Genomic DNA, 27,877 nt, shown 5'->3' with positions numbered 1-27,877 from the left:
AGTGAATTTATGTTAGTTTGCTAAGAATTTCGTCATAATTTCAAATTTCCAAAGACGTATGTCTAAAATACAACAAGCGTGGTTTGTGAAGAAGTTAGACAACTAACTGCCACTTTAATTTAAGACGAAACTTTTATTTTAGACATGCTTCGGAAACCAAGTGTAAATTAATTCTAATCATTTATAATTATCATACGTTGTCATTAGTTCATTCGACCCACTTTATAAGGTTTATTAGTTTTGATTTGACTTTACCGCGCAAGTACTAGACTCAAGGACGTACTAGCCATCTCTTTTTCACAAGTCTGTCTTTGTACGCTAACCGCGGCGTACGTTTCGTCACTGGAATACGAGGCGGATGGGATTGTTTTCTGTCCTCATTCCGCCATTATTATTTAAAAAATCATCATTGTTTTATTTTCGTGCTCGGTGTTATTCATTCAACGGCAGAAAGTGATGTTATCGTGTGACTGTTACTCGCTAAAGTGTTGAAGTGTTACGTTTCCTGTTCGATTATCATACCGCTCGAATAGAAACAAGCAACTGTGATCAGCTAGCCCACTCTTTATCACGTGGGTCAAAATTCAAATTTTAGAGCTATAGTCTGAAGTTTTTGTCGTGTATGAGTATCTATGCCGCTTGGTATCGATTTTACATTGGCTACACCTAGAAAAACCGGCTTCTTATCGCATCTAAACGTTGTGTATTTCAGGAGCGCGCCGGTCGGGCTGCTCGTTTCGGCCGGGGAACGGTGGAACTGGCGGGAGACTGACGGGAAATAATGGTCAGATCGGATTGTGCAGTGTAGCGAAGTGATTGTGTATTGAAGTGCTAACTGTGGTAACGAGAAGCTCAGGATTACATAAGGGCGTAATGGGCGAGGATAACGAGACAGTATAGCCGGGCGACGCGGGTCATGGCCCCGGGTCCCCGGCCACCCGCCGCCATGGACGTCCCGGAACCGCAGTGCGCGCCGCCCGAGCCTCCCGACCTGCCTGAGCTCTCAGACCTGACCCTCTCTCTCTCGCAGTGTGATCGAGCACTCGCATCCAGCTCCGATCTCGCCACGATGGACGACGACGATGATATGGGGATTCAGGAGCAGCCTAATCTCGCAAAAGACTCCCAAGAAATGGAACAGATCCTCAATGATCTCAATAACACTGATCTGGGACAAGCAGACCTCCTCCAGGCTATCAAAACACTAGAAACAGGTGATGTACTTTCAACAGGAGATGCTGACTCCATATTTCCTCTATCTGGCTTTGATATGGCTGAACCGGCAGATTCAGAGGGTGATGCACACACAACAGAGGAGAAGATAAAAGCAACACAGCTTCACTTGGAACGTAGATGTGCATTTTTACTAAGAAGAATGAGAATGTTGCAAGCTAGAACATTAGGCAAAAGAGTGTCAGAGGAGGTGGCTCATACATTTGACAAAGCTATGAGAGGAGCCCGTAAAGATGGTGTAGGGAGACCAATGGGCCTTAAGGCATTCCTAAAGAAAGTTGAGACAACAGCAGCTTTGCAAGCCAGTGCTTCCTCACGATCCACTTCAGTCCTTGGTCCTAAATACTACAGAGCTGGAACCTCTAAAGGTGATGCATCAAAATCAGCATCAATTGCAATTCCTTCAGGGACATTGGCAGGTCTAGAGGATACAGCAGGAGCCCTGCGATCCCATGTGTCGGCTGTAAAGCATGCACTGGATTCTGATGCCACTGCATCTTCATCAGGGGCAGAGAGCAATGATGAGGCAGTGGTCTACAATAATCCTCACCAACAGCACATGCCTATGTAAGTTTTTTATACTTTGCTCTGTGAAATTGCTTGTAAATAAATTGTATGCTTTCTTAAAACAATATTGGAACATATATCAGCATGTTATTTTATTCCTATAACTGATAATATCTCTAGGTGGCATAAAAGTGTATGAGTCATTTAAAAAAACCCTCTTGTTTAAGTACATGCATAATTTTGTCTCCCAAAAAATTCAATTTTGGTAATGCAGTAATTACTGCACAGTGTATTTCTACTGCAAATCTTATTCATAGTAGGGCTTGGACTTAGATAATTTCTACCATTCTATATAATTTCATCAGCCATCCTCTATTCTTCCATAATAGAATTAGCATACAGGTGCTTACAGGCACATTTGCAAAATTCTTGTTCATTTCCAGTTATTACATGTATAAAAGCTATCCACTTATCAATTCTTACTTGCCACATTTAAATATCATTTTGCAAGATTTTACTCAATGATTAAATCTGAAGCTCTACTATAGTAACAGCTGTGCCAGAGGTGTGTCATGACTTTAATGTCATTATAGCTGACTCATTCGAGTAGGTTGCTCACAGATTGTTAGTAAACATGCAAACTATTTAAGTGCTTGTTAGTTACACAAAATTGATAGTACAGGTTGTACAGTTAGCTGCAGGAATTTGGAGAGTTTTTAAAACCATTTGCAGATCCTGGCCTAGAAATATGCATTATTATTTATTATCTTTTTCATAATTATCTTAAAAATAATTGATGTGTCCACATTCAAAGAATGTAAAATATTGGGGAAATATGCACAGAGTATGCATTGTTTGTTTGTCATATGATTACTTAGTATTGAAACTCCTGAAATTCACAAGTTTATTTGTAAAGGTTCATTTAAAAAAAATGCTGATTCTTCTCTTTTCTCACACATTTTTTTCTTTACATACACATTAAGGCATGTTTAGCTAGGGTATTGCACAACTTTCGTAAGATATTAATCAATACTGTGGGCACCTAAATCTTGACAAAATGCCAGCTTAAGTAGGTTAAGCACATTAACCTATCCCAGTCCCTAAATGTGTCAACATTGCCTTATGCTAAGCCACTGAACTGTGAAATAACAGTAGCTAATTATGACATCATACATAATCATATTATAATATAGTTTAATACACTTTATAGGCCCCTTGTCTATTGCGTAATAACAAGTAACCAAGTTGAAATGTTTTGTTTGTAAATTCCTTGAAATTTTTATGTACTTCTAAAGATTCTCATGTGATGTCTACTTTGTGACATGTAGAATCTAGTCTAAAGTCAAATAAACATTGGCACTCGTCAATCTGGCAGTTAGCATCTTAGATGGCCCGCTGTATTATCTGCCAGTATACATAGCCGAATACCATATTACAGAGTGGTTGCATTGTTTGGTAGTGCTAAGTATTATTAATCAGGCAGTTCCAACAACCCGGCCCAGGGGGAGGGAAATCGGGTACGGGGATTACCAAGTGAGCATACTGTACATAGAAAATTTTCTCAACTTTTTATTTTTTTAACTATAATCCAGTAGGTAACATATTGCATCATTTTTCTGTTCTCATTTTCTAGTGTTTGTCTGTGGCTGTCGGTCTGCTATACTTACTTTAAACAATCTGCTTGAGTCAAACCAAGATAAGTTGGCAGCAGTTTTGAAAGCCCAGACAGTGAAAGTGCTTTTGTGTTTTGTTTGATTTAAACACATGGTGTTCAACTGTTATGTGACTTTTTAAGACTTGTTATAATACTGACCTAATGTGTGGTTCTAGTAATCTAGTACCTTCAATGCCATAGCCTTAAGCATGTTGGGTGAGTGAATGCTTGCAGATCTATATAAACAGACAAAATTTGTAAATGAATACATACCTACTATTTGTAGTTATCATAGCTTGGTTTTTATGTCAATAGCCCACAGAAAAGCCGAAATTTGGTGATAATGATTATCTGCATCACCTGTACTTATGGTGGTACCGTACATCACTAGTGGGGAACAGATATCTAAAACTAATTTAACTTATAGGCCACCCATATTCCTAGCCAGGATTGATTGACCATCATCTAATTCTAACTGTAAAGAAAAACATTATTATGGCCATTTGCGATGGTCAATCAATCCTCGCTAGGACAATGGAAATACGCTTTTAATTTTTCTGTTTCTTAGTGTATTCTCAATCAAAACACTTTTTTTGATAATAAAAAGGGCTCTAAACTACCTACCAATAATAATTAAATACACTACACTACACCCGAAGGGTAGAGAAGGGCTGAAGAAGAAGAAGAATAATGAAATACATAATTCTTGCTTAAAACCAACAATGTTATATACAACACTTGTGGTATATGTAATGCAGATTAATAATAATGAATTCAATGTACAAAATTAAACTTATCCTATAAGGGATCCTATAAGGGGCTGAAATTGGATATGTCATATAATTTCCTCAGATGATAATATAATTCAACTTATAAGTAAAATAAAATAAAATAGTACATATAAAATAAAAATTACAATATATCATAGTGTATTGATATAATAGCCACGGCAATTTCGTGAGGTCATTGCCTCTTCAAACATTATTATCTGTTTACATTATCTCTGCAAGAATCGCGTCTGAATCATTTTCCTGCATGTTAAGCTAAGCTTGCCTATACTCACTAGGATCTTTGACCTCTCTACATAATGAACTTGAACATTTTTAGCACTTTGTACTGTCAATAATTGTTTACTTTCTATTGCAATGTACCATTTATGTTTTCAATATGTTTGTTTTACAATTTGAGAATAATATTTTCTCAAACATGTATGGAAATATTGTCTTTTGTAATCACTAGCTACATTTCAAGCCAAGTGACTACATCATCTCATAATCATATACAATAACTAGGCCATATCTTTACTACACTTATCAAGATCGAGTTAGATAAAGCACATATTTTAGTCACAAAGGCCCACGTCTGCGCCTGAAACAAATCTACACATGATGAAAACAAACAGTAATAGTGTTTATTTTGACTTTATCTTCTCTTAGTCATTAGGAATGATCATCAGACACTTATTTATTTATTTAAAATATGTTTACACGACATTACAGAAATCTAATGCGTCATGCAACCAAGATCAAACATATTAACAACAGCACATAATAAAAAGAAGATACAATAACATTGTACACAAAATAAAACAATATTTACAGTACATATGGTGCTACTTTAGCGCACTAGTGCGAAAATTAGCATATTACGTTATTGTGTCGAACATTTAAAGGGCCATATGTACTGTAAAACGTTGTACGATACATGTGCGAATAGGTAATTCGCAACTCGTGTCGATTTAAAACACTCCCTTCGGTCGTGTTTTAATTTATCACCACTCGTTTCGAATTTCCTATTTTTCGCACTTGTATCGTAATATACTATTACATTACACTCGAAGGCCTGGCATCCATCACCTCACAGAACCTCAAGCATTACATTCTTCACATTTCTAGTAAGCACTCTCACAAACTTCTTACCAAGGTTCTATTTACTATTTAAACAGCAAACTTCAGCAGAAACCCATTTCAAAAGAAATCGCTAGTTTTTGGGACTAGAAAGCCACACATGCTGCTTTTAGTGATAAAAAAAAACTTTAGGGTGTTTTGAAGAGCTGCATGTGCTCGCGAGTTTATTTAGCTGGACAGCTTATATATTGTGATCAGTCACACGATTCATTATACCTTCAACGTTTTCAATAACCGACAATATCTCCTCCTCTCATAACATGGCAAAAGTAGTTCAAGAAGGATCTATTTTGAGCATATTGCTTTATCAATAAGTAATATTGTCCACACGTTCTCCAGTGAGAAACGCGCGTTGTGGTCGTACCAACGCGCCCGCGCTTCCATCGCCGCGCGCTGGTGCTGGCTCCAGGCCCAGGTCCAGGAGTTGGAGTACAAGATAAGGCAACACACGGATTTGCACAAACAGGTAAGATTATTTGTATTTTCATTCTTTTACTCAAGGGTCACTAGTTGCGACGCTCTAGCAAATGCACGCTAAAAGAATTACTTTTTTGGTGACTTGGCTTCCTTATACAACCGTGTAAGACAGGTTAGTTCGATCACAGGCCACGCGCGAATTGTAGTAAAGTTTTCTAATCATTCGAAAATTTTATTTTAATTGTTGGTATGTTATGCTATTGCTATGAGCATAGTCGCAATGATCGCGTTCCGCTAACGTTCGTTCGGATTGCAGTAGCCTATCTACCTACAGTAGAATTTTAAAATGTTCACCCTCTGAAAAAGTTACATTCGAAGTATAGGAATTTGTTTTCATTACATGCTTTCATTTCACCTAACTTTATCATGAAATATTATCCATATTTTTATTCGTTGATCAATGTATACAGATTTTCTGTATCGTATTTCTTTCTTTGTTTTGAAATTGAGTGCCATATGCAGTGACTCGTTCAAACCACATTCTTGTGGTATGATTATGTACTTGTAATCGAACCGCGTAACATTACAGCGTTAAGTATTTAAGATTCAGACCTTGGTGACTAATTAGGTTGGGTTTCTCGGTTTCTTAAGTTACTGCGTTGTTTTTACCTAGTCTTTTACCCCTACACTACAAATAGGGTAATGAATGATTTCGTTTCGAATATGCCTATGGCTTCATAGTACAAAGACGTTTAGACTAGTCTCTCTCTCTCTCTCTCTCTCTCTCTCTCTCTCTCTCTCTCTCTCTCTCTCTCTCTCTCCTCTCTCTCTCTCTCTCTCTCTCTCTCTCTCTCTCTCTCTCTCTCTCTCTCTCTCTCTCTTGGCCTTCTCTACCTTTCGGGTGTAGGCCTCTTTCATTTTATGCCACTCGTTACGGTTCTGTGCGACCTGGAACCACTTCTTCCCCGCAGTCCTTTTGATGTCGTCGTCCCAACGCATCTGGGGTCTATTTTGAGGACGTTCCTCCCCCCATGGTCGCCACTCGAGTAGTCATTTACTCCACGAATCGGTCTTTCGTGACCAATATGACCAGCCCATTCCACCTCAACCTGGCTACGCTTTTTACAACATCGGTGACCTTGCTCTGCTATTGCCATTATATCCATTATATTGCCGCGTGATCGCGGCGTGCTAATTTGAAAACTTGGGGCAGAAACGCTTGTGTATACACGCCGTAAACAGCAAGGACATTCACACAATATATTTTGGAATTGTCAGGTCCGCGAAGCCAAAGGCCCCGTCCAATTCGAAGGCGAACCAGCGCAGCCGTCCGCCTACGAGGGCCTCTTGCCCGGCGCTACGCTCGCCGACGACGACCCTGCCACTGAAACCTGTGCACGTCATCGCCCGCTCCGTCGAGACACCTTCAAGAAGAGGAAGCTGCTACAGATGCATAACCTGCATATAGCCACCAACAAGGCTGCCAAGCCTGCTGATGTGCAGTAAGTAATCTTTAGGGTACAATGAGCTGTATTTTTTACAAGGGCCTTCTATTTGGCGTTCTATTGCTGATGATTGTAACGGAAATTTCGAGAGAGCTTGAAGAAAAAATTACTACAGATCAAAAAGATTTTAAAATATGAGGTGGATTGGCAAAGTAAATTTTGTAGCCACAGTAAATTTACTGCCATTTTTCGACACATGATTAAAACTTTTAGAACGCCATTTGACCATGATCCTTATTCTTTCACTGATATGTGTTAAATTTGTTAAATATCAAAAAGTGGCGCCATCCACTAGAGCATAGGCCAAAGGTATGGTGCCATCGCTCAAAAAGATGCTTCATTTAAGTTGTTCTTTTTCCCATTGAATAGTACATTACGATACAAGTGCGAAAAATAGGAAATTCGAAACGAGTGGCGATAAATTAAAACACGACCGAAGGGAGTGTTTTAAATCGACACGAGTTGCGAATTACCTATTCGCACATGTATCGTACAACGTTTTACAGTACATATGGCCCTTTAAATGTTCGACACAGTAACGTAATATGCTACTTCTCGCACTAGTGCTATAAAGTAGCCCCATATGTACTGTAAATGATATTTTCAATGTTTTGTTTTACAGTTGTAGCTGTGAGCATGGACTGGAGAGCTGTTGCGTTTGCACGGGGCGTGCTTCACCTACTCAGCCACCATCGGAAGGCCTCGCGAGGCTGGACCCCGGCTACCATCCTGTGCTTAGCGACTTCAAGGGTACACTGTTAAGCCTTGTTCAATATAAAGTATAGATTAGCAATTTCTCGAATGACGTGAAAATATTCCGAATAAGTTTTTAAGTTTGTAAAAAGTAAGAAATAATTAAAAATCTAATAGTGGCGCGACGTAGGCTAGATGTGAACAAAGCAAGCTAAAACGCGAATTTAAAGTAAAGGAGAGAAATATTCTATGAAGAAATACTTAAAATTAGAGCAGCGCGCCTAGCCCGCTTGACCTTGTGCCCTCTCGACGAATACGCGTGCACTCCGCGCGCCATATTGTCATTTGTTTGCAAACATAACTTTTACACCTTAGTATTTTTGAAGTACGCGCGGGAATACAATTTTGGCTTTTTTTCATTTAAATAGAATTCAAAAAATGGGTGCACATAATTTGTTTATGGTAAAGTGTTTATAATCAATGAATATAACGTGACATTCATAAAAAAATTTGAAACAACTTTACAATATCGATTCAAGTTATTAGCACGGGTTCTACAAGGTTCATACTAGATGCAATGGATAATAAGTATCAAGTCGCCGCAGTTTACACAGACTTCGCCAAAGCGTTCGATAAAATTTCTTACAATACGCTTTTGATGAAACTTTGGAACCTTGGCATCCAGGGTGATCTTTTTCGATGGGTAAAATCTTTATAGAAAATAGGTCCCAAAGTGTTGTACTCAGAGGTTTCTCATCGGCTTTTAAAATAACTACTTCAGGTGTCCCTCAGGGGTCCCATTTGGGTCCGTTATTATTTATTTTATACATAAATGATATCACGGAGTGTCTAACAAATTCAAAAGCTCTTTTATACGCCGATGATACTAAATTATTTCGAGTCATTAAAACTGACGTCGACTGTGCTCTGTTGCAGGATGATTTAACTAGGTTTGAAACTTATTGTGTGGAAAATAATCTGTTTTTAAATAGTGCCAAATGTTCAGTTATTATTTTCACGCGGAAAAGGGATCCCATTGCATTCAGTTACCGGCTGTGTGGCAGTACTCTAACACGACAGCACAGTATACGTGACCTAGGGGTGTTAATGGATGCAAAACTAACGTTTAACCCTAATATAGATCATATTTTAAACAAGGCATATAAACCACTGGGTTTCGTTCTTCGCGTGGCAAAACCTTTTCGAAGTCCTCTCACTTATAAACTTCTTTATAATAGTTACGTTCGCAGCAGATTCTAATTTGCTTCTGTAGTTTGGAATCCTTTCTTTAATGTCCATAAGACTCGAATTGAAAGACTCCAGAAAAAGTTCATTAAAGCACTGGAATTTCGAGTGGGTCTTAACTATGTAAATTACGCTTCCTCGGCTACACATCATAATATCTAGCCACTTTCACTTAGACGGTCCTGTACAGATTTAGTATTTTTATTCAAAATTATTAATAATATTATAGATGCCTCGACTTATTACATAATAGTATTTTATGCAACAGTTGTTTAAGAGAGGTCAAAAAAGGCGAGTGGCGTAAGTAACAATTTGAGGCGAAGCCGAAAATTGTTAATAAAGTCGCCACGAGTATTTTTTGACTCGGTTAAACAACGTTGCATACAATACTTTTTCTACGACCAACAAGCACTTACTTTACTTTGAAATAAAATTGTAAATTTTACAAATATTTTTCATGCCATCTATCGCGATTTTGAAAGCAGCAAATTTTTTGTGACTTCTTTGGCCATCACTGATATTTCTTCAGGCGTAAACACTAAGTTTTTTCATCAAACCCATACGTGTGGGGTATCTATGGATAGGTCTTCAAAAATGATATTTAGGTTCCTAATATAATTTTTTTCTAAACTGATTAGTTTGCGCGAGAGACACTTCCAAAGTGAAAAAATGTGTGTCCCCCCCCCTCCCTGAAACTTCTAAAATAACAGAATGAAAAATCTAAAAAAAATATATGATATACATTACCATGCAAACTTCCACCGAAAATTGGTTTGAACGAGATGAAAGTCCGATGGTGCTAAATCGGGTGAATAAGGTGGGTGGGGCAATAATTCAAACCCACATTTGGCAATCTCCGCCATCGATTTTAGTGACGTGTGAACACGTGCATTGTCCTGGTGGAAGATAACATTCTTTGTCAACATTCCAGGTCTTTTTATATTCAGAGCCTCGCGTAATCTGCGTAATAACTCGCAATAAAAGTCGGAATTTATAGTTTTACCTCTCTGGAGATAGTCAACCATTATTATTCCCTTTGCATCCCAGAAAACAGATGCCATGACTTTATTGGCCGACAAAATTGCTTTGGCTTTTTTGGGAGGCGGAGATCCAGGACGAACCCACTGCTTCCATTGCTGTTTGGTCTCTGGTGTATAGTGGTGGACCCACGTCTCGTCCATAGTTACAAATCTGTCCAAAAAGTCTTGAGTATCGGCTTCATACAGGTCTAGACGACTAGTTTTTCAGTCGGTAGATAGATCGCTTACAGTACGCACGTCTCCTATTTTACGTCAGGGCTGTCCAATCTGTCCACGCAGGGGTCGCTTTAATTAAATCAACATGTTTTTGTGCGCGCGGTGTGACAACAGTACCTCGGACGGACCAACCTGTGCCTTGTGCAAGCGTCAATTTGACTTTCCGTGTTCCGGTATCTCAGAGACCTATTTCAGGAAACTCGGTGCGCGGAGGGGTTCTTGGCGCTGCTCTGATTGTGTGAATAATCCATCCTCCAGTAACAATGACCCGCAACTGGTGGCACAGCTCGACGAAATGAAAGATACATTAAATACCATCAAACGGCAACTGGAGCCCCTTGCCTCTCTTGTCGAGGACGTGAAGACCATCAAGGCTGACATTTCACACTTAAAGGATTCTGTGGAGTTAGCACACAGTTCAGTTGGTAAAGTCTCAAACTCCCTTGAACGCCTTGACGACAGGGTAAAAACCTTGGAACATGAAATTAACAACTTAAAAAAATTGCAAGATGAGGTCTCAAAGATGAATGAAGACATGCAGGAGAAAGAGCAGTGGGCCCGTGCAAATAATGTAGAAATAAAAGGCATACCGATGAAGAGCTCCGAAAATCTCTACGAGCTTGTGTCTCAGGTTTCTCAAGTGATAGGATGTCAAGTTCGACGAGAAGATATTAATTACATTGCTCGCGTCCCAAATCTTCACAAGAAGACAGTTAAAAATATTATTATGGCATTTAATAATCGATTCACTAAAGAAAACTACATAGCTGCATCTCGTAGGCATGGCAGTCTATCCCTTAAAGATATAGGATACCATGGAGATGGGAAGATATACGTGAATGACCATCTCACTCTTCACAATAAAGCGCTGCTGAGGGAGGCAAAAATACTAGCAAAAGAAAAAAACTGCAAGTATATCTGGACCAGACACTGCAAAATTCTAGCTCGAAAAACGGACACTTCACCAATCTTTCGTATAAAAGTGAATCAAGACCTTCTGAAAATATAAATTACTCTAATGTTCACTCGATACTATTATTAATACTTAGTGGCACTAATTTTTTTGTTTACTGTTTTATGTGTATTCACTTAGCGGCCCTGCGGTTGGGGAGCACTGTAACGGGTATGTCTTTGTGTGCATTATCGCTTGAATTCCTTATCGCTCGCCGGTTCATTCAGTCTCGGTCCAACCCTTTTGTTGGATGTATTATTGTGAACCCTATTGAAATGACCTTAGAGCTCATTATATTTATATTGCTGTGTAATTTGGGAGCTAAATCGCTTGCAGTAAATCATAATTGTATTTACAATTCGTTCTCAGTACCGGGCTTAAATATTTTTAAAACTTATTTAAAGTGTACCCTACTTATACTCCCGAAAGAAGCAAATCAGTTGAAATATATTATTTATAACGCTTATTGTACTTGTATTATGAAGTGTCTATTTGTTATTAATTTGCGCATGCATTTAGCGATAGTTAATTCTGTACGACATAACTTCTATTTTACTTATAGTCTTCATTTTCCGGTCTAAATTTAAACATATACTACCAGAATACTAGAGGATTGCGCACTAAAACTAATTCATTTAAAAGAAATATTCAATTGAACACTTATGACGTCATATCATTAACGGAGACATGGCTATTCGACGGGATTAGTAATAGTGAATTGTTCGATGATCGATACCTCGTATGGCGAGTAGATAGGGACTACAGTCGCACTGACCAACGGTACGGAGGCGGAGTTCTGTTGGCAGTTCGGAAAGAGTTCACCACTCACGGGCGACCTGAGTGGCACTCCTCGGCGGAGGATGTCTGGGTCACAATACTAACAGGTTCGCGTAACAATCGTTTGAATATTAATATATGTACATTGTACTTATGCTCAGAAAACAATGGTAACTCTTTTAATACCCAATTGCACAATTTTACAAACAAACTAAATGACATAATGATATCTGCTCCAAATGATATATTTGTCATATTAGGAGATTTCAATTTACCTAATATAGATTGGCATTTACTCCCCGATGGCCTTATCGAACCACGTGGGCTGGCCGGAGAAACTCAAGTATTTTTCTTTGATACCCTTAATCAACACAATTTGGACCAGTTCAACTTAGTACATAATGTTAATAACAGAATCTTAGACTTAGCGTTCTCGAACGAGCCGCTTCTAATAAATCCCTGTCTCTGTCCCCTTGCTGAACCTGAGGACGCTCACCACAAGTCTTTGACATTACAACTGTGCTTAATTACCTCGACACCCCTTGCGTCTAATACAAGACAAGTATATAATTACAAAATAGGCAATTACGAAAGATACGCGCCGAGCTAAATATTTTAAACTGGGATACAATTCTTAATGATGGGTCTTTGGATGACGCCTTATCGGTTTTCCCAATAAGTATCCCCAGTGGTTTAGTCCGGCTTTAAAAAAAGTGTTGAAAGAAAAACATAAGTACTTTCAGAAGGCATATAAAAAGTATGGGCTGCCTTTCTGTCTAGACATTCACGTGAATTAGTACTGCGAGCGATTTTTTGTTCCACTGAAAGAAACCTCGGGACCCATCTCGCCGACACCTTGGAAAAACCTAATTCGTTGACTATAATATTTTGAGTTCTTTCATAAGAGATGCCTACGATCTCAGCTATTTCCCGCACCTTTAATCGCCGGTCTTTCATTATCATTTCGCATATAATTGCTACATTGTCCGTGTTAGTCACCGTTGTTGGCCTCCCGGGACGAGTCTGCGATACTATCTCGTCCACGCTTGAATTCAGCTGCCCATTTTTTCACCATCGTATATGATGGACAGGATTGCCCTAATGTACTTTGCATATCATCATAAATTTGCTTCGGTGTCAATCCTTTTTTATGCAGGTATTTAATCACAGCACGCTGCTCTAATTTTTCAATTTTCACGATATCTACCGACACGTAACTTTAAATATGCCGTAAAATTGCTTTTAAATATAGACGCCAATTGAAATTTCGCGGGAAGACAGTTGAATAATGACTGTTCAAAATGGCGGCAGAAAAAAGTTTTTTTCTTTAATTGGCCAGGCCGCGAATTTTTCAATCACCCCCCGTTTGCTATTTTTTCTGTACTATAATAGGAAAATGTAATTAAACCATTGCAGTGGAGGAGTATAATAAGAATATATAATTTGTATTCCAGATATCTCTGTGGGGCTGCACCTGGGCGCGCTGACGTCCCTGCGCTGGTTCCGCGCGCGCGCGGCGGGCGCGTGGCGCGGCGCGCACCACGCGGCGCCCGCGCCCTCGCCCTCCTCCCGCCACGAGCGCACGCCGCCCAAGCCGCGCCGCCCCACCAGTACGTGCACACATACACGCTCACTCATACACCTCCCGGCGGGCGCGTGGCGCGGCGCGCACCACGCGGCGCCCGCGCCCTCGCCCTCCTCCCGCCACGAGCGCACGCCGCCCAAGCCGCGCCGCCCCACCAGTACGTGCACACATACACGCTCACTCATACACCTCCCGGCGGGCGCGTGGCGCGGCGCGCACCACGCGGCGCCCGCGCCCTCGCCCTCCTCCCGCCACGAGCGCACGCCGCCCAAGCCGCGCCGCCCCACCAGTACGTGCACACATACACGCTCACTCATACACCTCCCGGCGGGCGCGTGGCGCGGCGCGCACCACGCGGCGCCCGCGCCCTCGCCCTCCTCCCGCCACGAGCGCACGCCGCCCAAGCCGCGCCGCCCCACCAGTACGTGCACACATACACGCTCACTCATACACCTCCCGGCGGGCGCGTGGCGCGGCGCGCACCACGCGGCGCCCGCGCCCTCGCCCTCCTCCCGCCACGAGCGCACGCCGCCCAAGCCGCGCCGCCCCACCAGTACGTGCACACATACACGCTCACTCATACACCTCCCGGCGGGCGCGTGGCGCGGCGCGCACCACGCGGCGCCCGCGCCCTCGCCCTCCTCCCGCCACGAGCGCACGCCGCCCAAGCCGCGCCGCCCCACCAGTACGTGCACACATACACGCTCACTCATACACCTCCCGGCGGGCGCGTGGCGCGGCGCGCACCACGCGGCGCCCGCGCCCTCGCCCTCCTCCCGCCACGAGCGCACGCCGCCCAAGCCGCGCCGCCCCACCAGTACGTGCACACATACACGCTCACTCATACACCTCCCGGCGGGCGCGTGGCGCGGCGCGCACCACGCGGCGCCCGCGCCCTCGCCCTCCTCCCGCCACGAGCGCACGCCGCCCAAGCCGCGCCGCCCCACCAGTACGTGCACACATACACGCTCACTCATACACCTCCCGGCGGGCGCGTGGCGCGGCGCGCACCACGCGGCGCCCGCGCCCTCGCCCTCCTCCCGCCACGAGCGCACGCCGCCCAAGCCGCGCCGCCCCACCAGTACGTGCACACATACACGCTCACTCATACACCTCCCGGCGGGCGCGTGGCGCGGCGCGCACCACGCGGCGCCCGCGCCCTCGCCCTCCTCCCGCCACGAGCGCACGCCGCCCAAGCCGCGCCGCCCCACCAGTACGTGCACACATACACGCTCACTCATACACCTCCCGGCGGGCGCGTGGCGCGGCGCGCACCACGCGGCGCCCGCGCCCTCGCCCTCCTCCCGCCACGAGCGCACGCCGCCCAAGCCGCGCCGCCCCACCAGTACGTGCACACATACACGCTCACTCATACACCTCCCGGCGGGCGCGTGGCGCGGCGCGCACCACGCGGCGCCCGCGCCCTCGCCCTCCTCCCGCCACGAGCGCACGCCGCCCAAGCCGCGCCGCCCCACCAGTACGTGCACACATACACGCTCACTCATACACCTCCCGGCGGGCGCGTGGCGCGGCGCGCACCACGCGGCGCCCGCGCCCTCGCCCTCCTCCCGCCACGAGCGCACGCCGCCCAAGCCGCGCCGCCCCACCAGTACGTGCACACATACACGCTCACTCATACACCTCCCGGCGGGCGCGTGGCGCGGCGCGCACCACGCGGCGCCCGCGCCCTCGCCCTCCTCCCGCCACGAGCGCACGCCGCCCAAGCCGCGCCGCCCCCACCAGTACGTGCACACATACACGCTCACTCATACACCTCCCGGCGGGCGCGTGGCGCGGCGCGCACCACGCGGCGCCCGCGCCCTCGCCCTCCTCCCGCCACGAGCGCACGCCGCCCAAGCCGCGCCGCCCCACCAGTACGTGCACACATACACGCTCACTCATACACCTCCCGGCGGGCGCGTGGCGCGGCGCGCACCACGCGGCGCCCGCGCCCTCGCCCTCCTCCCGCCACGAGCGCACGCCGCCCAAGCCGCGCCGCCCCACCAGTACGTGCACACATACACGCTCACTCATACACCTCCCGGCGGGCGCGTGGCGCGGCGCGCACCACGCGGCGCCCGCGCCCTCGCCCTCCTCCCGCCACGAGCGCACGCCGCCCAAGCCGCGCCGCCCCACCAGTACGTGCACACATACACGCTCACTCATACACCTCCCGGCGGGCGCGTGGCGCGGCGCGCACCACGCGGCGCCCGCGCCCTCGCCCTCCTCCCGCCACGAGCGCACGCCGCCCAAGCCGCGCCGCCCCACCAGTACGTGCACACATACACGCTCACTCATACACCTCCCGGCGGGCGCGTGGCGCGGCGCGCACCACGCGGCGCCCGCGCCCTCGCCCTCCTCCCGCCACGAGCGCACGCCGCCCAAGCCGCGCCGCCCCACCAGTACGTGCACACATACACGCTCACTCATACACCTCCCGGCGGGCGCGTGGCGCGGCGCGCACCACGCGGCGCCCGCGCCCTCGCCCTCCTCCCGCCACGAGCGCACGCCGCCCAAGCCGCGCCGCCCCACCAGTACGTGCACACATACACGCTCACTCATACACCTCCCGGCGGGCGCGTGGCGCGGCGCGCACCACGCGGCGCCCGCGCCCTCGCCCTCCTCCCGCCACGAGCGCACGCCGCCCAAGCCGCGCCGCCCCACCAGTACGTGCACACATACACGCTCACTCATACACCTCCCGGCGGGCGCGTGGCGCGGCGCGCACCACGCGGCGCCCGCGCCCTCGCCCTCCTCCCGCCACGAGCGCACGCCGCCCAAGCCGCGCCGCCCCACCAGTACGTGCACACATACACGCTCACTCATACACCTCTACTACATACCGGCGGTATACTTACTTATAACTTATAACCCTCTTATTCATAAACGTGTACTAAAGTTACGATGCCGCTAATCATCGTTTGTCCCTTTCCATCATACCAATACGTCGGAAAGGGACAAACGATGATTAGCGGCATCGTAACTTTAGTACACGTTTATGAATAAGGGTATATCTCCTTCGGGCTGTAGCTGCGCGTTGGTGCTCAGTACGTTCATGCATGCACACTAACCCGAGGACTGAAAAACGCACGCTTGACGCTGGTTAACGGGCGAGTAAAGCTGGTAAATTAGAAGGAAACGTTACTACGTAACAGATACATCATTCCCATACAAAAGCGAAAATACCTACGTTATAATAATGCCTGCTGCTCAGGACGATAATAAATGTACCATAAAGAGTCGAAACTGTGTTGCCCGCCGTGCGAGTCACGTGCCAACGCGTCATGCGCGTATGAATTTGGTAAGAATGCATTAAGATTGTACCTATGATGATTATTGTAATAAAAAGAATGTTGCGAAACAACATTTTTTATTAGTCAATCAAATATGTTTTAGTAAGTAAGTAAATATTCTTTATTTTAGTTTTATATCTTCTTCTTCCTCGCGTTGTCCCGGCATTTTGCCACGGCTCATGGGAGCCTGGGGTCCGCTTGACAACTAATCCCAAGATTTGGCGTAGGCACTAGTTTTTACGAAAGCGACTGCCATCTGACCTTCCAACCCAGAGGGTAAACTAGCCTTATTGGGATTAGTCCGGTTTCCTCACGATGTTTTCCTTCACCGAAAAGCGAGTGGTAAATATCAAATGATATTTCGTACATAAGTTCTGAAAACTCATTGGTACGAGCCGGGGTTTGAACCCGCGACCTCCGGATTGCAAGTCGCACGCTCTTACCGCTAGGCCACCAGCGCTTCCTTTATTTTAGTTTTATATAATGATTTTTTTTTCCCCCTTCTCGGAATTCTGTTTTTAAATTTTATAGTTGAAAATATCCCAAATCGCGTAAATAATATTAATAATACGGAAAAAAAATCAACGGTTTTTAAAAATTTTAATACGGCGTTACTAGACCGATTCATTATGACAAAATTATTTAAAAATACTTCTTCTAACTCTTCAACATAATTATTAAACGTTTCAGGTGGGACAAACTGCAAATTTTCCTTTGTTTTTTGACTTTTACACCCATCTACTGCACAATAATTACGTGGTTTCAGCATTTCTAGCGTAAAACGTGCGGCGCAGTGCCGAACGCCCGCCTGAGCGCTGTACTCAGGCGGGCCGCCTCAGGGCCGAAAGTAGCCGTCGCGGGGATTTTTTTCTTTTTTATTTGGTACAAAAAACAGTTCACACAGAAATAGAATACAAAGAATAATAAAGTGTGAGACCAACAACATCGTCCACAGATTACTAGTTTACCTACTGATATATAGCGCTAGGTAACAATATAAAGGATATAAAGCTAAAATGAACGCAGTTATGGTTACAACATAGGTTTATAGATACAGTAACAAATTCATTTTAGTTTTTTTTTCTTAATAACTCTAAAAAAACATTTGTTTAAAAAATTATCGTCATGTCACTAACTATTTTATACAATAATTTTTAAGAAAAAAACAGACTTCAATGAAGGAGACCGGTCAAAGAAAGATTATTGTTGATTTTGGATTTCATACATCATCACAGGCCTTTGCGTCTATTGCAGACGATTTAAGCATTGCTGTTTAGACAACGGGTTTGGTGACTGTGGAGGCTGATGCACTTCATACAGTGAAATTATAAATACAGCATCCTACGCCACGCTTAATTATGTAGAAAAGGAGGTAAAATGTTTTTTTCTTTGTCACTGCAGCCACCTTAACACATTTCAGATTTGCCCTATGGTTGACTGGTAAGATACCTGCAATAGGGTATTCGACTGTATTTAAGATAAATTATTTCACACCATGTATGAAATAAAGCACCAGATAATTATTAGAATGTGCCTTGAAAACCTGTTTGACAAACATGCGAAGAGAACACATTGCCAGACGTAAAATGCGTCGTTGAAGAGTTCCGTTCTGTTCATCACCAGCAGTTCCACTTCATTAAATGTCACGTCTACAAATGCAAATGCTTGATTTGTTGATGAAAATACTAAGATATATATGTGCCTCTAACATTTGAGGAGTTCCATCGATTCCTCATGGACCCCATCGTCAGAACTCGAACTTAACAAAAAATTGTCTTGAAAATATAATTTGCTTAATAAACACAGCGAAGAGGACAAATCGCCAAACGTGAACCATGCGTCGTTGAATAGTTCCATTCTGATCATCATCCGCAGTTCCACTTCATCAAATGTCACTTTTTAAATGTAAATGCTTGATTTGTTGAAGAAAATAAAAAAAAACTATATGTAGGTATGCCTTTCACATTTGAAGAGTTCCCTCGGTTCGTCATGGATCCCATCATTAGAACTGAGTTTTGACAAAAACGGGACCAATCTGTATATGTAATTATGTATAAGTTAAAAAAAATATTTTCAAAATCGGTTCAGAAATGACGGAGTTATGAAATAAGTAACAAACATAAAAAAAACAACCGAATTGAGAACCTCCTTCTTTTAAAAGCTTGAAGTCGGGTAAAAATTACACTATCATAATTTTTTAACTGTATTAACCATTCTACAATAATTTGTCTGTAAAAACTACATAATCTAAATAATTTTATTTCTATTTCAGGATTGAAAAGAGGCAGACCACCTTTGTCGAGAAGAATTAAAGAAAGAAAACAGTCTGAGGAAACTGTGACATCTACTCATGAAAGGTTACTATAAATTTTAATTATTAATAGATGTTAACAATATTTTACACTTTTCTTTGCTATATCTGTCTGTCATTTTTGCTACTAAAATCGATAACGGCCTCTTAAACGCACATGTAGTTTAAAAAAAAAACCAAACGGTCATATAAACATATCAAAAAATGCAATACCAAAGATGTACCGCAAAAAAGGAAAATACAACAAAAAGACCTGGAGGTTCAAATTATGTTAACTGAAATAAATAATAAATAATAATAATAATAAAATCTTTATTTACTTGAAACCTAATACAAAATGTGAGGCTTACATTAAATTACAAAATAAACTTATTTTAGGTTTGTAACAGTTCCATTTGGATTGAGCCTCTGTTTCCTGAACTAGGACAAAGCCTGTGACTCAGGATTCAGCGATTCCTCCGGAGAAATTGGTACAGGTTGTTTAGTGAACAGGTACTTTAAGAAGAAGTGAAAACACAATAATAATACTAAGATAGAAAATGACAATGTAAAAAATCTAAATATTATATAAAGAGAAGAAAAACGGCTGACGTGTGTGTGTCTGTGTGTGTGTGTGTGTGTGTGCGTGTGCGCGTATGCGCGTGTGTGTGTGTGTCTGTACAGTTCTATGTTTTAAAAAAGGGAAAAAATTATACATATAGGTAGCCCTATATGTATAATTTTTTCCCTTTTTTAAAACATAGAAGGTTAGTAAAATGACTCATTTGATAGTGTTTAATAGTGATTCCGTTTCTTGATAGGTCTGTGATTTAAGCCATGTTTGTAATTTAGACTTACAGTCATAGCTATTTAGTGCATAGATGTTTAGGTGTTTATTTACTTTATTGTAAATACGAGCACTCATTGCTACGTACTGACGGCTGGCGAAAGTCGTCCTTTGGAGTACCACAGGACAGACAGTTTGTTTATTTCGCTTGCTACTTGCTTTCGCGGTTAATATAGTAGTTAGTATGTAGTTGTAATACTTGGGCCGAGGCATGTCTACATAGAGCGGATTGCGATGACGTCTTGAATACGGAACGCCTTATTGAACGCCTGTCCGGAGAACGTTCGTTACGCGAGCGCTTATAACGTGGCGAATAGCTACGCAAGTGACTACGCGAGCGCCGAGCATGTGGTGATCGATCACGTGAATCCGATCCGATCCGATCGATCGTGAGGATCTTATAATCCGAGAACGTCGTCCGCGTGAATGACGAACGCGCGTCCGTTTATCGCGCGATTCTGGCGAGCGTCTGTCACGCGCACGTGAGCGGGTTGAACTACCCATCTATCCAATCTAGACTTTGATATTTTGCCCCCTCTTCATATTAGGCATTTTCCATAAAAATATGCTATGCTTTTTTTATTGAACGACACCCGGCATGGAAACCCGGACCTGGTCCGGATTTGGCTTTATTGTTATTTAAGTTGTACATATCGTCCCAGGGGTCGCGGCCGCGGCAGCACGGAGGCGCGCGCCCGGGCGGCGTCGTTCGACATCGACAACATCGTCATCCCGCAGTCCGTGGCCGCCGCCACGCGCCCGCAGATACTCACCTACAAGGAGATCGTCACGCCCAAGTAACTACTCTACTACCTTATAGCGGCGTCGTTCGACATCGACAACATCGTCATCCCGCAGTCCGTGGCCGCCGCCACGCGCCCGCAGATACTCACCTACAAGGAGATCGTCACGCCCAAGTAACTACTCTACTACCTTATAGCGGCGTCGTTCGACATCGACAACATCGTCATCCCGCAGTCCGTGGCCGCCGCCACGCGCCCGCAGATACTCACCTACAAGGAGATCGTCACGCCCAAGTAACTACTCTACTACCTTATAGCGGCGTCGTTCGACATCGACAACATCGTCATCCCGCAGTCCGTGGCCGCCGCCACGCGCCCGCAGATACTCACCTACAAGGAGATCGTCACGCCCAAGTAACTACTCTACTACCTTATAGCGGCGTCGTTCGACATCGACAACATCGTCATCCCGCAGTCCGTGGCCGCCGCCACGCGCCCGCAGATACTCACCTACAAGGAGATCGTCACGCCCAAGTAACTACTCTACTACCTTATAGCGGCGTCGTTCGACATCGACAACATCGTCATCCCGCAGTCCGTGGCCGCCGCCACGCGCCCGCAGATACTCACCTACAAGGAGATCGTCACGCCCAAGTAACTACTCTACTACCTTATAGCGGCGTCGTTCGACATCGACAACATCGTCATCCCGCAGTCCGTGGCCGCCGCCACGCGCCCGCAGATACTCACCTACAAGGAGATCGTCACGCCCAAGTAACTACTCTACTACCTTATAGCGGCGTCGTTCGACATCGACAACATCGTCATCCCGCAGTCCGTGGCCGCCGCCACGCGCCCGCAGATACTCACCTACAAGGAGATCGTCACGCCCAAGTAACTACTCTACTACCTTATAGCGGCGTCGTTCGACATCGACAACATCGTCATCCCGCAGTCCGTGGCCGCCGCCACGCGCCCGCAGATACTCACCTACAAGGAGATCGTCACGCCCAAGTAACTACTCTACTACCTTATAGCGGCGTCGTTCGACATCGACAACATCGTCATCCCGCAGTCCGTGGCCGCCGCCACGCGCCCGCAGATACTCACCTACAAGGAGATCGTCACGCCCAAGTAACTACTCTACTACCTTATAGCGGCGTCGTTCGACATCGACGTTATTTTTATTTGCAACAACCCATTATAATGTTTTATTTTATAATTTCATTATGTATTTTTGTGCATGTTAACCATGTTTATTATTTTTACAGATGGCGAGTTATGGAGATGTCGGACGTGCGTCTCAACAATGGCGTCTCTAAGATACGGCGGCTGTCATTGGAGAGCGAGGTATCGGAGCGAGAGCTCAATAAGTACATTTCGTATTTGGATGAATCTTTAGTACATCGGGTTATCAGTATCTCTACTAAAATGTTGAGTCGTTTCCCGGGTAGAGGTGTTTAACGTGGGATTAAATAGTGGGTATATTTGATTATTCAGGAGGAGGATATATCGGACGCGGCGGTGCGTGCGCGGCACCTGCGCAGCGAGGCGCGCGAGCGTGGCCGGTACCTCGGCGCGCGCCGCGGCCGCCGCGCCGCCACCAGCGCGCCCGCGCCGGACGTGGCGCCCGCCGCGCCCGCGCCCGCGCCCGCGCCCGCCCCCGCGCCGCTCCCACACGAGGTAACTGTCAGGAGGAGGACATGTCGGCCGCGGCCGCCGCGCCGCCACCAGCGCGCCCGCGCCGGACGTGGCGCCCGCCGCGCCCGCGCCCGCGCCCGCGCCCGCCCCCGCGCCGCTCCCACACGAGGTAACTGTCAGGAGGAGGACATGTCGGCCGCGGCCGCCGCGCCGCCACCAGCGCGCCCGCGCCGGACGTGGCGCCCGCCGCGCCCGCGCCCGCGCCCGCGCCCGCCCCCGCGCCGCTCCCACACGAGGTAACTGTCAGGAGGAGGACATGTCGGCCGCGGCCGCCGCGCCGCCACCAGCGCGCCCGCGCCGGACGTGGCGCCCGCCGCGCCCGCGCCCGCGCCCGCGCCCGCCCCCGCGCCGCTCCCACACGAGGTAACTGTCAGGAGGAGGACATGTCGGCCGCGGCCGCCGCGCCGCCACCAGCGCGCCCGCGCCGGACGTGGCGCCCGCCGCGCCCGCGCCCGCCCCCGCCCCCGCGCCGCTCCCACACGAGGTAACTGTCAGGAGGAGGACATGTCGGCCGCGGCCGCCGCGCCGCCACCAGCGCGCCCGCGCCGGACGTGGCGCCCGCCGCGCCCGCGCCCGCGCCCGCGCCCGCCCCCGCGCCGCTCCCACACGAGGTAACTGTCAGGAGGAGGACATGTCGGCCGCGGCCGCCGCGCCGCCACCAGCGCGCCCGCGCTACTTCCACACGAGGTAACTATTCCTCCTTTCTTTGTTTCTTCCACTGATTCCAGAACGCACGCGTTTCACGGGTGTCCCGCAGCATTTATACCTGTGTGCCCTAGCTCCAATCGAGTATTTTTGGTAACGTAACCATATGTTTAGTTGCAGTCGGTGCGGCCGTACTCCCCGCGCCGCTTCCCGCTCCCCGAGCACACGTACTCGGACATGCTGGCGAGCATGCCGCGCGGCTACCGGCCCGCCTCGCCCGCGTCGCCCGCCTCGCCCGCCTCGCCGCGCCCGGCGGCGGACGGCTCGCCCGCCGCCAGCCCGCTGTCCCCGCTGTCGCCCGCGCCCTACGAGGGCGACGACCCCGACGACGTCGAGTGGGACCCCAGCCAGGAGAAGGTGGAGAAGAGAAAGACCACGTTCAGGTGAAAACGACACTGAATTACTTTTGGTACCGTTCGACGCCACTTTTAAGATGTTCCAATGTTTCTTATATAACTATACGAAAACGAAAATATCTATACTAATTGTTGTAGATCTACAAGCTATGATCGCGGTCGACCTAGACCTCGGTTTGATTGGGAGTGGCTAGCTTTCTTGTCAAATGTCGACGTAAAACGTAAATCAGATATAATTACAACATGCAATGCAGAATTGCAGATACAACGGTACAAAAGGGCACGCCAACAATAATGATATTGTCTGTGGACCGATCGCGTCGAAATATTTATTCGGAAAGAAATAGGCATGATGACACATTTTGAAAAACTGCTCTATAATGTTTAGAAACATTGATTATATACAACGAATAAAAATTTTCTAGAGAAAATAACAGTGAAGTAAGAAAAAAATGCATTTTAGTTTTCAAATTTAAAATTAGCGCTAAAACGCTTGTCAGTGTCATGGCGTCCCGAGTGACGTCACGTTTGTAAAAACAGAACTCGGACCTTTGACGTTTGCTACCTAGATGCTCGTTGCTAATTGAATAAACATGAATTCAAAAGTTTACAAGTCTTGCGCGGTCCCTCAGTGTGGTAACACATCAATTAAATCACCTGATAAGTTGTTTGTATTCGTCCCACAACAGAAAACAATTCGTGACAAGTGGCTTAAACTTGCTAGGCGAAATGCAATATCAATATCAATCATCCAGTACTAATCTTTATTTTTGTGAAGATCGTTTCGACGTGAGTATTTATTTCACTTGTTCCATGACTTATGATTAATATTTATTTGATATAAACCAACTTGTATCGTAACCAAACGACGTAAAATAAAAGCGCAAAAAATCACTTTATTAGGGTAATGGCAGTTATGGGTATTTGTTTACACAAGTGTGACGTCATGCGCTCTGATTGGTGTTTAACCTTTTGACCGCCAAAGACGTCATATGACGCGCGCGGCTACTCTATGATTAAAATTTCACTAAGAAAATACCATGTTTTAGTGATTTTCAATTACTGTCATCATGCCTATTGCAATATTTTCTGAGAGCGGGGAAAGCCTGTCTAATGGCGCATTTACATTCGCGTGCGAGTGGTGAGTCGAGTCACGAGACGCGTATGTAAACGGTGGGCTCGAGCTCGGCTCGCGGACGGAGCTGTTTTTTAGACACGAGTCAAAGGCGCTCGCGGGGGACGCGCGCTTGCTGTTTACATTCGCGTTCGGCTTCTCATTCGGTTACAGACCTTATATCTTGCCGCTTGTGTTTAAAATCGATTAGCTCGACGAGCTTAGGTTCTGTGGCCGAGACACGAGACGAGCCGCGAGAGTAAATGCACAGTAAATTTAACAACCTCTTTCATGTTAAATATCTCCGATACCGGATTCCTTTCCATTTGGAGACATTTTTAAGTTTAATAGCTAGTAAACATCCAAATAAACAAACATTCAAGTCATAACCAGCTTCGAATACGAAGCACGGACAAACCTAGAATGCTACAATTTATTCAAAAATAATCCACTTAGTGGCTCAATCGGCTTTTAAACAACAAATTAACAGCAATTATTTCAACAAAATAGCATTTAACCATACAAAAATTGCAATCATCTCACTTGGTATGTTGGATAAACAATATTAATGTTGTCAACACAATGTATGACATAAATCAGTTAAAATTGTAATGCATAAATAATTATACATTGTAGTTTTTACAGGGTTAACAGTTGTCTGTCTTAAACTGTCGTGTTCACATATTATTTTGTGACACAAAATTAGAATAATTGTCAGGACAATACAATGTGTATAATGTGTAAAGAGTTCTCTGCAAATCCTGAATAGTTCACAGTAATAATACGGGCCATTTTAAAATTTATTGCGAATCCGTTAATATTACTTGCCACACAGTTTAAAAAATACTTTAGTACAGTCAGCGTCAAATACTTCGTAGCAGTCAAAGTAGCCAAATAGTTCGGTACACCATATATTTAGTATGGTGTACCGAACTATTTGGCCACTTTGACTGCTACGAAGTATTTGACGCTGACTGTACTATTATAAGTTCGGCCAGCATATCAAAATAGTACTATTAGCAAAAGCTATATTATTTGTATGGATGGAAGCTATATGTATGGATTTTTTCTGCAAGTTATTTTAAAACGGTCCTTATTCGTAAGAATTAATGTTTGATAAAATTGTTTGGTTTCATTTCAAATTGTTTAAAGATTGTTTTAGCTTGTTCTAATGTTTTTATATAAGTTTGGTAAATCACTATAGATAATTAAGAGTCGTTGCTTAGGGTATCGATTGTAAGTATTGTTGTTTTAAATCCAAACTCTTAAAGCTTTATTTACTGTAAGATATATCGGTAATTGTAAAATTGTATAGATTTCGTTTGAGTTGATTTCACAACGGAACCAATATGAGGCCATTTGGTGCACCCCGCGTCCTCTTACATTCCTTGCCGAGTTCAAAATAATATGCAAATGTATTTGTTGGGTGCTTTGAAAAAACATAAAATTTTGTTATTGTTGTGTTCTAAAACCGGCAGGCAATGCCCTTTTTTTAAATAGATGTAAATAGTTGAAGGGGCATAACTGTAACCTGCTGTGCTTTTTTTCGAAGTTGTCAGAACACAAGGGACGGTGTTGTGTTTCTGTATTAGGTGTTACCATAGACAATTGAGTTAATAGACTTGCGCATTCGAAATCAAATTTGAGCTAAGATATGTAGATTCACTGGACCGCATCACAGCACTAATATTTAGTGGTGATCACAATTTCCACTATTTTTGTTGGATTTCGCAAGTGGTCTATTTCAATTGTCTTAGATGTTACGGAACCCGGGTTCCATAGTTTAGCTGCTAGTGTAAGCCTGCCCGTTTGTCGCTAAGCGTTATGTAAATATAATATAAACAGGGCACTGAATAGTAACTAATAGACTGGCTACAAATTAATTATTTGAATCTCTGAAAGAGAGCACTTTCTGTATCAAAATTCCTTAACATACAAGAAAATGTGATAACATTGGAGATTGCTTGGTGTGTGTTGTTGATTCTGCGTGACCCTGGTGGATATAGCAGGAGGATTGTTTTGCATCGTACTCTCTAAATTGCTCAAATGTATAGTTATTTTCTTGTAACATGTGCCTGTTTAACAAGCTACAATTTTACAGGAATGAAACGCGGCAATATTGGTCTACAGACTTCATAGGTTACATGCGGGTATGTCATAATTTGTGCCATTCTCAACCAGAAGGGTACTTGTTGCCGGTTGTTAATAAGCCGCTATTTCCATATAGCTTCAATTTGAAATCAACCCTATCGACAACCGACTATGTACCTTTTGGTTGAAAACGGCACATTTTGCCCATTTAGACCTGTAAAGTTTTAAATAGGAGCTTTCTAAAGCCCTTACTATCAATGTTGTTATGGCCGTTGAAAATAAAACAGTCCTTCTTCTATTCCATCTCAGTGTAAAATAGTAAAAAATGCATTTGCTTGTGTCATAATTTTTTTTAATTGGAATGTTGGTAAATTAATGAATTGTAGGCCAAGTTCGGACATAATCAAATTGGTTATAAAACTATTGTGTATACAAAATGTATTGGTTCTTTTGATTTGTGTTTTTACTGATTCGAACTGGGCGTTGAGTGGCTGGATGTTCGGTTGCAAGGGAAGCCAAAGCCTTATTTGTAGTTAAGTGTAGTTTTAAGGGACGTCTCCGTTCGAGACGAGATGCGCTTGAAAAATACAAAATGGTCTTGTATAGTATGAAAAATAAATGTTAAAAATTCACGAGTCACTTCATTGTTTTACTTTTATCCAAGGATATAAGCTGTAAGATGACAGGATATTACGAGGGGGGCTTGAGAAGTAACTTGTGACTCGCCTACGTATAGATGGCGATGGCGTCAACTCTTGTATGTATTGCTTTAGTAACAACATATTTTATCTGTGGAGTCATGTCATATTTGGCGGGAATTTGACAGTAGTTCAAACAAAAGTTACAAAAGTGGTCTGAGTTACGCGGCAAAATGGAGGAAATTGGAATTGGTGGAGTTATTCAGTTCTTTTTTTGGAAGGCAAAACACCTACTTTGGGTGATGAAAAGGTTGTGTTTACCCTTGTGCTAATATTGAGACCCGAATAAGCGAAATATTACAAAAAAC

General features: G+C 44.9%; 1 protein-coding gene across 1 annotated transcript; it reads left to right on the top strand.

Moving 5' to 3' along the window:
* Positions 1-27,510, top strand: LOC133523117 (uncharacterized). The gene is made up of 11 exons (XM_061858626.1): positions 1-1,800; positions 5,641-5,767; positions 6,997-7,220; positions 7,846-7,973; positions 13,601-16,594; positions 19,297-19,381; positions 20,824-20,958; positions 22,176-22,254; positions 22,405-22,841; positions 23,096-23,216; positions 23,425-27,510. Exons 1-11 carry the CDS (start codon positions 917-919, stop codon positions 23,695-23,697), a joined length of 5,487 nt encoding a protein of 1,828 aa, XP_061714610.1. The 5' UTR covers positions 1-916; the 3' UTR covers positions 23,698-27,510.
* The last annotated feature ends 367 nt before the right edge of the window (positions 27,511-27,877 follow it).

Source organism: Cydia pomonella, chromosome 11, assembly GCF_033807575.1.
Source record: "Cydia pomonella isolate Wapato2018A chromosome 11, ilCydPomo1, whole genome shotgun sequence".
In the NCBI taxonomy this organism is placed as follows: domain Eukaryota; kingdom Metazoa; phylum Arthropoda; class Insecta; order Lepidoptera; family Tortricidae; genus Cydia; species Cydia pomonella.
Note: the sequence above shows the minus strand (reverse complement) of the source record. Positions and strands in the feature narration are given on the sequence as shown.